This window comes from Myiozetetes cayanensis, unplaced genomic scaffold (assembly GCF_022539395.1).
Source record: "Myiozetetes cayanensis isolate MyiCay16 unplaced genomic scaffold, myiCay2020 scf7, whole genome shotgun sequence".
Taxonomy (NCBI): Eukaryota; Metazoa; Chordata; class Aves; order Passeriformes; family Tyrannidae; genus Myiozetetes; species Myiozetetes cayanensis.
In genome coordinates, this window is record NW_026087964.1 from 9,684,406 (window position 1) to 9,697,365 (window position 12,960).

Below are 12,960 nucleotides of genomic sequence, written 5' to 3' on the forward strand. Positions count from 1 at the left end.
ACATCAAGTGCATATCCCACCCTGGCTGTTTCTGTGTGCCCGATACAAAACACAACAAAAGCATTGCTCAGTTAGGCTGAAATGAGTATTTAGTTTGGGTGGCATCTTTTTTGTGCCTGGCTGCCTGGACCTCAGTCCTGACCAGTGCTGCTCACCGTGATCCCACTGCCCTGTTGTCTGCCCCAGCTTCAGTGAGAGTGGATCATAGACATAGAATAAATCTCAGATTTTAAACATTGCACCTACAAAAGTCCCTCACAAGGTTTGTCTCACAGATCACTAGCAAGGCCTGTACAATTTAACTGGGTGGCTTTGATCATTGTATGACCATATGCAAGAGGTTTGCTTCACTTCCACTGGGCTAAACAAGAAAAATATTACAGTACTAAAAGTGTTGTTCACACTGTCATGAGAATTGGTCGTTGGTCGAGGGGACTCCATACCTCACCGGGCAGCAGCGCATGGGCCAGCCGGTTGCAGGCACTCACCTCCCGGGAGGAGTTTGGCTCCATAGGCAGTGGGATCCTCAGCTGTGCCACTTCCCCCAGATGAAAAGGACAGCTTTGCACGGAGGATTTATTGCACATTCCTGGTCGCACGAGGGAGACTGCGTCCAGGTAGCTGCCTCTCTCGCCTTCCCTTTAATCACTGCAGGGTGGGAACCGGAGCCAGCCTGGAGGGATAAAAGATCTCTGAGATGAAGAAGTACAATGGAGCAGAGTTAATGTCAATCGGTTTACTGCTGTAAGCAAATCACTACCACATCTTTCTGTGCAGCATGTTACAATTTACAACTCGTAGTTAAATGAGTCAGAGCTGTTGCTTCTGGTTCTGCCTCGAGCTCCTCCTGCCACAGAGCTGGACGGACAATGGGTCCGTGTTGCAGAAGGGGCCTCGGGCCAGCCCCAAGGAGCTGTGTGTTGCAATGCCCATTATCGCAATGCCTCATTTTTTAGGCTTCCTGCTGTGGAACAGATTGCTCAGGCCAGAGACAGACACCACTGTGCTTCACATAAGGTGTGGAGAGAGCTAAAAGCTAATGAAAGGAAATTTCAAGAATCCACACACTTCCTGGGTTAGAATATATATATATTCAAATATATATATATAGTGGGGTCCAGCATTATGATAGGCAGGAAGAAGACTGCCACAGACTCCCTTGTAGTTCAGTACCTCAGTCACATCAGTCTATTTTTATGGAGAACTAGAGAGGGATAGAACCACTTCACTGCATTAGGAGCTCATCAGGGACGGTATTATATGCTAAGCAGTGAGAGATTTACTCACCAGTCACCACTCTATTGGATTTAATTTGGATGGCCCCGCGGTTCTGAGGCGTGTCATGGTCTCGAGGCCACTTATGCAGCTGCTCTTTCTTGCTCTCTCTTGCCACCTCTGTGTCTAATATAAAATCAAGAGTATCATTAGAAGAGATGAAGAGCAATTACCTCTGAAGCCTTAATAAGCTTGTGATTGGTATTTTCACTTTGTACAGAATACCTGAATTCAGCTGTTTACTTAAAATCAGAGAGTACTGAGGAGTTAGTGCCAAGCATCCCGTTTCCTTATGAAGGTGTCCAGGTGTCCAGTCAGTTTGTTCGACAGACCTTTGACTTCCCAGATTTTTAGGAAGAAGGTCTGACTCAGGAGACTCACACAAGATGATGAGCCTGGACTTAAGCATACCAGCACTACTGAGAAGCAGCCTCACGCCCTCCCCTTCTCTTGGCCTTTACAATGGGTAAGTTAGTCAGCTTCCCTGTTTTGCCTCTGACTTCTGAAGGTTGTGTTCTCGGCACAATCCTGAGCAGCAGGAGGCTGCTGCTGCTGCTGCGCCTAACTCGCTGAATTTAGACTGCCCTAACTTTGGAAACCATGCTTTTAAGCTCCCAATTCACTTGAGCACTGTGGAAAACGTTCGATAAAGCATTCAGGTGGGCATCGATTCGTGTTTCGAGTGGAAGAGCGAATTCAGAAAGAAACGCCGAACACACCAGATATTTAGAGTAGGCGACAAATCCACGATTTAAGCAGATTTGCGCAGCGGGTTTTCCCAGTAGCCACCTTCTCTGTAGCTAAAACTGAAGGAAAGCCTTTTCTTGCTTGTTAGCCGCTCAGCCCGCTCTGCGTGCCCCTCTGTCACAGCCGGAGCTGGGCGCGATCCCGCGGCGTTCCCAGCCCGGGCTCCCGAGCCCGCACGGAGCCTGTGCCAAGCAGATGCGCCCGGGGGCTGCTCCCGTGTACGGGTAACGGAGCTGTTCCCGTCCTTCGTGGGAGTAAGAGTATTTATTTTGTATGTATTTCTGCTCGTGTTTTCTCCCTCTCCATGCCCTGGCTACTGTGAGCTTTATTTCCTGCGCTCCGTGGGAAGTGTCGCACCAAGGCGCTATCGCTTTCCCACGGCAGAGTCTGCCTCGGCTGTGAGTTCGCTGAGGGACGTGGATGTGATCGGGGCCCCTCTGCTTTCTCTCGTCTGTCTGCCGAGGCTCTCTAGGAGTGCGTGTGGAGATATGCATGGAGGGGAGGGGGGTCCCGGCGTGACTGGGGAGGGGTGGCGGGGGAGAGGGGAGTTATTAGGAAACTTTGCTTTGGCTACTCTCTATCCTTGGGGCTGCGTGGCGCCAGCACCCTCAAGTTGAAAGGAAAACAGCCATTCTCACTTCCAACTGCCCACTGAGATCCTTAAGGCGACAAAGACACAAAAGTGAGTTTTATTTGCTGGTAAGCCAGAGGCAAGAAAAAAGAAAAGCCAATTCCCCCTTAAAAAGAGCCGACAAATCCTTTTTGCTCTTTTGTGTGAGCTTTTCCTATTCACATGGAGCGTTCATCCGTGTGATTCCCAACTTATTGTCATTACTTAGTTATTAATTGTTCTCATCTGGGTTTAATTGAGCAACCAAGGACTTTAGCCCAAGGGTCAGGGGGAAAACTTAAAGCAAAGACATGTTCAATAGGAATCCTGCGCTTCGAATATCCATCCCGAGCTGACATAATGTAAAAAAAAAAAAAAAAAAAAAATAGAGACAAAGTAGAGAGATGAAAGGGTCCCGCTTTGCCCGGAGCTCCGCGCCGCAGCGCCCAAAGGTGCCGGTGCCGGGAAGCGGGGCTTGAGGGGAGCCAGCTCAAAGCAGTTCTCGCTGTTTAAAATCTCTCGTTTTTTTAAGGGCATCTTTACAGGATAAAGCTGGTCTCCTGCGCGATTAGATCTTCTCCCCAAATCCGCGGTCTAATCGCGCAGAAGCTAAGTTTATCTCCAGCCTTTTTCTGCCAGAGACGCAACGTGGGAAAAACCCGGCACAGCGCTCTCCCGCTCCGGCGCGGCGTTGGGAGCCGGGGTCAGGATCACAGACACTGTCATTTACACAGAGAAAAGAAATGATCGGAAAAGAAAGTCAAAGGGTTGGGAAAAAAGTTCAGGGAGAAAAAAAAAAACCAAAAACAAACAAAACAAAACAAAAAAAACCACCCCAACCACAAAACCCCCAAACTCACCCCAGCCCAGAAAGGATTGGGCGGCCAGAGCAGAGCGAGAGATAAGAAGAGGGGGATTAGAGCAGCGAGCTCTGGAGAAAGTGACTGAGTTCAGGTATGTTGTTTCATTGAGTTATTGAAAGCATCATTGATATTTAGGAGATGATAAAAGTCCCGCCTCGCCCCTAGCTACAGTCTCGCTGGAGCCACAGTGCCTGCAGAAGATTGCCGAACCCTCATTACAGCAATTATTTCCCTTCTAACTTTGCTTCAACCTTAATGTTTTAAATTGCTGGAAATGAAAGCAGCAGGGGGAAAAAAGAAAAAGACAGAAAGAAAAATATAAAGAGTCCCAATTTCTCAGTGCCCATTCCTTGAGCACAGAGATAAAGCATGAAACTAAAAAAAAAAAAAATTAAATTAAAAAAAAATTAAGGGGGAAATCGACGCTCTCCCTTACCCGAGGAATCCGCCAAACCAAACCGGGTGGAGCGGCGCACTGAGGGGGCTCAGGGCGCAGCCGGCGGGGGACGCGGCGAAGCTGCGGCGCCGGCACCGGCGGGGTCGGCGGGCGCGGAGCGGCGGGGTCGGGAGCGCGCAGCCCGCCGACCTCCTCCGCGGGGCCCTCGGCCCTCGCCAGTGGTTTCCACGGGGCCGTGGCGACCGGGACGGAGTTCCAGCGGAGCCGACCCCTGTGGCCTGCGGGGCGCTCGGAGCTACGAGGATGGGCAGGAGAGAAGGCGTCAAGCGGTCCCGACCGTCAGTCCCGCGGGTCCCAGCGGCTGCCTGACCCGCACTAGTACCCAAACATCACCTTCCCCTACACCCATCCCTATCGGCTCTGGCGCTGCCACGACCCCGCTTATTAATGTGAATTTTCTCCCCTTCTCCAGCACCACCCCAACAGCAACAGACCTATCTCCTTCCCCCCCCCTGCCCCGAATCCCGGTGCTCCCTTTTCCCCAAGCAATATCTGCTGCCAAAAGGAGCTCTGAGGAAAGCCCTTGGTCTCTCCCTCCCTAGGCTTGGCACCGAGGTGTGGGACATTTCACACCATCCCCAACGTCTCCGAAGCCACCGAGGGGCTGCGACTGGGAGCTTCCTGGATAGAGGCAGGTGGAAGGGAGAAGAACAACTTTTCTCCTTCCTAAGTCTAAGGAAGCCAAGCCAGGGCTGTGCTGGGGGAGTAGTAACAGTCACCCACCCCCTCAGGGTAGGGATACAGTGGGAGCTGATACTGGAGAGGTGCAGTGGGGGGAAAAGGAAGAAATCTCAGACAGCTGTAAGCACAGGGCAGTTCCAGGATACATCGGCTGAGTTTTCAACTTGCTGTGTCTCACCATCCCTTCAGCTGAAGTCTCCTGGAGAAGAGGGAAAATTGGCTAGTATAGCCAGTCCCTCTCTCGTCCCCCTGACGCACAAATTTGGTCTCTTTTGTCACCCCCGGCAGGGTAAGGAGTGAGCAAACAAACCGCATCAAACAGTAGCTTAAAATTAATTTATTTAACAAATATAGCTATAATATAAACGATAATAAAATTTCAAATATACAGTATATTACATAGTACACAGAGCCCCTTCCAAAGGAGCTGGTGGAGGAACAAAGACAGGTAACAGACAGCGCTGTTACACAGGGACAGGAGAGGTTTCCCTACACTTCTGCCTCTTAACCTCGCCTTGCAGAAAGTAAGAGAAACGTCCTGTCTTTCAGTCCTCTTTTTCCGTTTCTCTTCCACAGTTCCTTACCCCACGCAGGGGACTCTGCCCAGGCTGCCAGCTGGACTCGGGGACGCAGGGCAGGGTTGGCCCATCAACACCCTGTGTCAGGAAGGAGCTGGGGCAATGCTTCAGGCTTCTGCCAGCTCCCCAGGACTGCTGAGGAGAGCAGAACAGTGTTGGGCCAGGGGCCCAGCATCAGAGAGGGAAGCAGAGAGGTCAAGCAGAGCTGGACTGGAGAAGTCTCTGCCACAGGGTCCATGGGGAAGTCCACAGAGAAGAGCAGGGATGGAGTGCGTGTGTAGCCAGCGGGAGCAGAGAGCCGGAGGGCTGGACTCGGCAAGGTTCAGGCTCTATGTGAGATGATACATGCTGTATCCCACGTGTGCCGTGTACAGTCCCACAGGAGCCACAGGCAGCCCTGCCCGCTGGAAAGGGCTGGAGGTGCCATACAGAGAGGCACCGGCCACAGCTGGGCCGCCCAGCGGGAAGGAGATGCCAAAAGCAGCAGGCGGGAGCATGGGTTTGGCTGCCATCTTCAGCTTCTCCAGCTCGGCCTCCTGGAGCCTCTTGGCCTTGGCGCGGCGGTTCTGGAACCAGATCTTCACCTGGGTCTCAGTGAGGCTGAGCGAGCTGGAGAACTCAGCACGCTCGGCGATGGACAGGTACTGCTTCTGCCGAAACTTCCTCTCCAGGGCCAGCAGCTGTGCCGTGGTGAAGGGCGTCCGGGGCTTTCTGTTTGTCTTGTGCTTGCGCAGGGTGCAGGCTGGAGGGCTCAGCCGCCCTGTGCCGGGAGCAGCCGGGGGGAGAGGGGAAGGAGAGAGACACCTCGGTTAGCAGTGCCCGAACGCCCACGGCCCACAGAGCTCCCACCCTAGTGCAGCCGGGGTGAAGAGAGGAAGGCAATAAGGTGCTACTCGAACCTCCAGGGCTGCCTGGGGCACACTGCAAATTGCCATCTCCCGTTCCAGTAAAGAAAGCGGGTGCCCGTAACAGGAAAGCCTCGGTAAAGGGCAAGAGTCAGGCACCCACACACCTTCCACCTCCTGCCTTCACGGCTCCCGGCTCATGAACAGGAGTCATAAAACTAAAGGAATGATCCAAAAAAAAAAAAAAAAAGTCCTGTCTTTTTTATCGGATTAAAGGAAAAAAAAATAAACAAAACGGGCTGGCTTCTCAGTCTCACACCCTCTTCATTAGGCCCCTGGGAACCGGATTAAGCATGTAATTAATTACGAGGTTTGAATCGACACTCAAGCTCTATCTACCGCTCTTCACCGGTCCGCTCCTCTCCTCTTATTTAACATTTCTAAGGATCCTCAACATCCATCTGTCCCCCGTTTACTTAGCAACAACAACTTTTACTTTGCAATTTAAATAAATGAAACCGCTGCTATACTCTACACAACTCCTGTCAGGAAGCCTGCCTTTCTCTAAGGGACAGAGAAAACAGCTCTGTTTGCAGCTTTGCTAGGGGCACCCCAAACGCTCCGGAGAGCCTCAGCCCAAGATCGCTCCTTTCCATAGGATCCGGGATGGGGACGGAGCGCGACCAGGCCGAGGGTAGGCGGCCCGGGATCTGGCCGCTGGAGATGATTAACAGGGTTTTCTCATCCTGCCTCTCCCACTGCTATTTCTATTAATTTAGGTAACTCTGTATTAAAGCAGGAAAACATTAGCAATTGCAGCTCTTCAGACTTTGGAGATGCAACACTTAGGACAGCAGCTGGTGGGGATGAAGACCGCAAGGCTACCGCTCCCAGGAGATCGGTCTTTACGGAATTATTTGAGCCATTTTCTGAGAAAACACCACTGAGGCTAGGTCAGGATTTGCGTGGCCAGTTCGAGATCCAGGTCAAACTAACAGGCCGGCAGGGTTGGTTTTACTTTTCTGTTAACATCTGGGACAAGATCTCGCCCTGGCGCGGCCGCTCTTCCTGTGCCTTCGCAGCCATCCTCCGGCTTCGCACACACTGGAACCCGTTCAGTACTTTGAACGGGCCGAAGTGGCCTAGCAGAGAGTGAGAACCTCAGGGAAAAATGTGCCAGGAGAAGCCAGGTGGGGTTGAACCCCACAGGAAACCCCCGGCCGCCCGCGCAGCTTTGCCCCCAGTCTGTTCGGCCCTGCGGGAGGGTCTCAGCCGCCCCGGACGGCTCCCAGCCCGCCCGCTCCCGAACCTTACTTACTCGGGGGAGGCGGCGAGAACCGTGGGTTTTGCATCCAGGGGCTCCGCTCTTGCTTCTCGGGGCTTTCCGCCTTGACGAGCGCGTCTTCGGGCAGCTTGACCAGTCCTCCGACGGAGAAGTGCCCGCCCAGGGGCAGCGGGGAGCCCGGCGCCTCCGCCGTCAGGGCGCCCAGCCGAGGGCTCAGGCTGGCGCGGGCGGCCGCCCCAGCGCACGACGGGGGCCCGGCGCCCTCGGGGCCGTCCCTGCCTCCCGGCTTCCTGTGGTCGGCCATGAGCGCCTCCACGCTGAACGGCAGCAGGGATGGGGAGACCTTGGGCTTGTCGCTCTCCTCCTCCCCGCCCATCGCCGCCGCGACGGGGAGGGCGCCGCCGCCGCCGCCGTGACTGCTGAAGGCGGACGCGGGCAACTCGTCGCTGCGGCCCGCGGTGGGCGCGGCGCTCATATCCACAGCCGGGGCCATGCAGAGGCGGCCCGTGGCGGCCACCGCAGCGCCGGGCGGGGGCGGCCGCGCATGGGGCCGGGGGCGCGGGGCGCGTGCAGCCGTCGGGCGCGTTCCGGCCCGGCCGCGCCGGCGCCGCCTGATAAAGCGGCGCGCGGGCGGCACCGCCCAACCAGCGCGCGGGGGGCGGGGCGGCGCCGCCCCATTGGCTGCGGGGCGGGGGTGGGCGGGGCCGGGATGGCGTCCCGCCAGCCCCGCGTCCCCCGGCCCCGCTCCGCTCCTCCAGTCCCGCTCCGCTCCCCGCCCCACCCCGCATCCCCACGTCCCCGCTCTCGCCACCCTGGCTCTGCTCCCCAAAAACCCCTTCCGCAACCCCGCAGTCCCGCCCCGATCCGCTCGCCCCCATCGTTCTGCACCCTACCCCCCGGTCCCGCCTCGGTCCCCCCAGTCCTGTTCTGCTCCCCCCACCCCGCCCCGCTTCCATCAGCTCCGCTCCGTGCCCCAGCTCTCATCTCAGGCGGGAGCAAGGAAGGCCGGGGCTGCCTTCCCCGGGAAGTCCCTTTCCTCGCCGAGGGGACGGGAAGGCTCAAAACTCGGGGAAAAAAAGTATTACCGTCGGAAAAAAAATAAGCCGGCCTTTCTGCCTGTGAAGCGAGAAGGAGCGGGCCCGAGCCCGCTCTTCTCCAAAGCCAGCAAATACCGGGCTGTCCCGAGTGTGACCTCTCAAAGGAAAGGAACCCCTGTCCGTCCCACAGCCTGTCTGCGCCTCGAAACAGTGATTTTAGGGGGATTGGTTGGTTGGTTTTGTTTTTAAATGAACGCTGGCCCTGCGGTATGTTCGATGTGACTGTGGAGATCTGCGTTTATATACGTACCCGCATACACAACACATAAATTGTGCCACTTTTCATGGCATAGATGTGTGCGTGTCTGCAGATAACGAAATGTTCATTCACGTAAAAAGGAACATATAAGCCCCTGAGCCCTTAAAGTCCCGGCTATTTTGTTTTGTAAATTCGTTTTACGATCTCTTATCCCCGCGCCCAGGACGGATGTGCAGTAAAACGGAGCCGCTCTCTAATAACGGGATTGGCCGCTCGCTGAGAAAAGTTTATTGATAGCTGCAGGGCTCTAATCTCCTCGGAACACAAGAGCCTCTTGCAGTCATTTAAGGGCAATTATCTAAACGGGGAGGGACAGAGAATTCCCTTTCCTTTTAACTGGACCCAATAAAGATGGTAGATTAGGAGCATATAGATTATGAAATGAATTGATATAATAGACATTTTATTAACTGATAAGCAACAGGACCTGATTGAAATGAATTGTCCTGCGCGCAGCTACACACACTTATCTTACACACGCGTGATCATGTGCCCTTGCGGTGTGCTCACAGCGTCCTGCACGTACATCATCCCTACCTCCCGCATGTGCTGTGCTCATGTATGGATCATACTCTAGTGAAGATGATTTGCAGGCGACTTGCAGACTACCCCCCCGCATTCCTACACATGAGGGTGAACGCACTTTGTGCAGACCTATTCGCCGACACATAGCTCACACTGGCACATCCAACCGCCCTCCCGATCCGTGCCGCCCTGCAGAGCGCTCCTGCGAGGTGGGGAGCAGCGGTGCCACAGCCCAGCCCACCCCAGGCAGGCCCCGCGCCCTGCCGGTGCCGGTGCCGGTACCGCCGTCCGCAGCCTCCCCCACTCCCCGTCGGGCGGGGGGCCGGGTCGGGCCGCGTCGGGGCGTGGGGGTGGGGGGTGCTCGGAGAAGCGGCTGCATTGCTAATTGCGAGAATAAACAATCTGTCACGATTAGTCAGTGCCTCTAATAGGCAGACAAGTGATGTTGTTTTTAGGCGCCAGCAGCGGTCTGATCAAAGGCTTCAGCTGGAGGGGGACTATTGAGGACGTTAACCCGCATCAAGGGAGCAAGGCGCCTTAGCCCTGGGACATCAGCACATTCAGCCTCACAAAATTAGTTTGCTCTACCAATCACACGACATTTTCCCAAAGCCGGGTGCTCGACACGAAGGTGCATCCCCACCCCACCCCCCGACTAAGAAAACACGCACATATATCGATGCATCGTGTTTCACGGTGTCACGGTGTGCCCTCCACCCGATCCTACAGGTAGGATCTTGTTTGGGGTTTTTATTATTTTTTCCCCTGATTCCAGACTTAACCGTGCAAAAGACTAAATGATGTGTTTATTAGACCTCGAGGCAGCCCATGGGCTGATTTCGATACCGTTGTTCGGTACAAATATGAAAATAAAAAATAGAGCTGCTGACTTGTTTGGGGTCTTTTTTCCCCTCACTTTTCTTTTGTAAAATGGTTGTAACCTTGATATGTTGCTGAGGTTTGAAGAGATGCGTGTGCGTCCCATACCGAGAGCGCGATCCCACTCTCATTGAGAGTTGACAGAATGAGATAATTAGCTCTCTATTTATCTCCCAGCAATGAGCGCTTTGTGTTTACATTTCTGTCATACTCGGTGGTATTTCAATCACTGTATCATAGCAAAGACTTGATTCTAACTCACATGCTGGCAAGCTCTTGGACTGAAAACGGGAAGACAGTAAAGTTCCTTTCGGTTCTTGCTCCTTTCTTTCTTTCCCGCCTTTCTTAATGAAATCTACAAGTTCTAAGTTAGGAATGGAATAAACAAATTTGCATAACGAAATTTTCCCCAAGGCTGATTTTTGTGTTTAGCGGGAAATTTTTAGTATCTAAACTCTTCCTCCCTTGCTCGCTGCGCTCTGGGTGACCAAAACACCGCTGGATTTTAGGAACTTTTTTAGTACCTGTTTCGTGGTGTTGATACTCTGGCTTGCTTTTAGGTACCTCTCTCTTATTTTCCTCCCCGGGCTGTAAGAAAAATCCAAGTGAAAGGGCAGGGGGGAATAGGTGATTTTATGGGTGCTTGCTCCAGTCCCGTGTGTTTATTGGGAGCAGTGGCGTTTCCCTGAAGGCACTTGTGCTAGATAACAACACTGGGCAATTAGCATCCTAAACAGTCCCGTTTCAATATAATGAATGTGCTAGGCAAAGCCATTACCCATAGCATTTTATTTCTGTGGGAATAAAACAACAAGGGTTGGGGGAGTGAGTGGGGGATGGGGAGAAGGGAGAGGAGGTAGCGCTAAACCAATTCAGGGTATTGTCTGCCTTTTGTAAACGTTATCTTTGACTTAAAGGCAGAACTCAGAATGGAGAGGAGTGTTGTTGTTTCCCTTGTTTCTATATTATTTCTCCCGAGACAACAGCTCTTAGGAGACCAGACAGCTCCGCAGGACACGAACTGGCTTTGGGGACCGGCGGCTCCGGAGCAACTCTGCCGCTTCGGGCACCGCCTGCGCGCTCCCTGCGCGCTCCCTGCGCAGCCTTCAGCAGCCTTGCTTCATCTGTGAGAGACTCAGCCCAGGGGGCAAAAAGCCAGATCTATCGCAAGTGCTAAAAATGTCCCGCGGGCTTTACAAGCCCTCAAAGCCCTTCAAGTGCTCAAAGCCCTCCCTGCTCCCGTCGCTGTTCCTTCTCCGCTGAGTGTCGGAAAAATGCCGAAAGAGCTCAGTTCTTTTCTTTTTGTCTTTTTTTTTTTTTTTTTTTTTTTTTTTTTTTTTTTTAAATCTTTCTCTTTTCCCCTTTCCTTTTCTACCCTGATTAAACATAACCCAAACTACTTTTAAGGCTTCAGGCACCTGGACTGGTCCTCGCGAGGTCACCAGGAGCGGTTTGGATGGCCAAACTCCAGCCGCCGAGGCGTCCCCGTCTCTTTGAGGGTCGGAGGAGCCGGGCTGAAAGGAAGGCACTATTTCAAGTGGCCTAAATTAATTTGATCGCGACATTATGATGCACTTGGAAAAGATGAAAGAAAAGGCTGACCGTCTCCTCCAAGATCTCTATAATTATAGATAATATATCCTATTTCAAAGCAATTAGCTCAATCAGGCGTAACGAGGCACTTTGCTGCCAGGGAGTAACAATGCCTTACGGTTATTTAAGCTTCAAGATGTCAAGCAGACTTCGAGACTCCTTCTGCCCAAAAGGGAACTTGGCTGCCTTGGTGAAAGCCCTATGGCTAAGGCAGTGGTTTCTCTTTAGTGACAACACCCCTATCTAATTTAATATATTTTTTAAAGCTCTTGCAAATGTGCCGGCTCTGCTGGAGAAGAGCACCGCTCCTCCAGGCGCGTTTGGGGCCCGTTCCTGTGTGGCATCACCTCTGCCCCTGCCCGTCAGCACCGACCTGCCTCGCCTCGCCTGCTTGCTCCAGGAAGCCTGTGCTCTCCGAGCCTTTTCCCCGATCGGTGCCTTTCTTTCGATCGCTTTTTGGGGTGATTCCGGCTGCGTTTCACGGGGTTCTGCAGGAGCAGCTGTTGATGGGGCGCACTGGCTGATGCGCGGCTCCCAGCCGCGGTGCAGACCTCCCTGCTGAGCCAGCGCCTCCTCCCAGCCCCTAGAGCTTTACCCTGCCGTCATCTCGGCTTTTACCTGAAGCGCCTGTCAGGGGCCCGAGAGCACCGAGAGCACCGAGAGCATCCTCCCGCTGGTTGCGTTGCCAGCGAGCCCGCGGTCCTGTGCCTATGCCTGCCGGTGTGTGGAGGGGGTTCTGCAGTCACACCCGGAGGGGAGCAGGGCCCCAGGGGCCAGAACCCCCTCACCCCGACCCAAAAGCTCACAAGACCGGTGCGCAGAGCGAGCTGTGCCTCCCGTGCCCAGGAACGGTGGGTGTGGCGGGGAGATTGGGCCAAAATGCCGAAAAGCAACTTTTCCCCCTTTCCTGGAGACGCTGCAACCCGTCGTCCAGGGCTGCTCCCCCGTTCCTTTGCAGTGCCCCGGTCGGTGGGGCTGCCCCGGGCCGGGCGCTCCGCGGAGTTGCCTCCTGTGGGGACGGCGCTGGCCGGGAGTCTCCATCCCCTGTGCTCTGGGGCAGAGACACCTCCGGAGCGGCCCAGCCCGGCCTGGCCCCGAGAGCCCGCGAAAGCAGAGCCGTGCTCAAATGAAACGCCGCAGAAGGAAAAATAATAACCATACAATTAACCGTGTCAGCGTTTCTTCCAGAGATTTTTATTGCTGGGGGGTAGCCGAAGTGGGGGGAAATTAAAGGGAAAATAAAGAAAGAAATAAACCAAAACAAAA

The 12,960-nt window shown here is 54.1% G+C and overlaps 1 protein-coding gene across 1 annotated transcript; it reads right to left on the reverse strand.

The window, feature by feature from the left end:
* Window positions 1-4,954: 4,954 nt before the first annotated feature.
* On the reverse strand, window positions 4,955-7,842 carry MSX1 (msh homeobox 1). The gene is made up of 2 exons (XM_050338594.1): window positions 7,375-7,842; window positions 4,955-5,971 (listed from the first exon to the last, which is right to left on the reverse strand). Exons 1-2 carry the CDS (start codon window positions 7,832-7,834, stop codon window positions 5,541-5,543), a joined length of 891 nt encoding a protein of 296 aa, XP_050194551.1. The 5' UTR covers window positions 7,835-7,842; the 3' UTR covers window positions 4,955-5,540.
* Window positions 7,843-12,960: the final 5,118 nt, after the last annotated feature.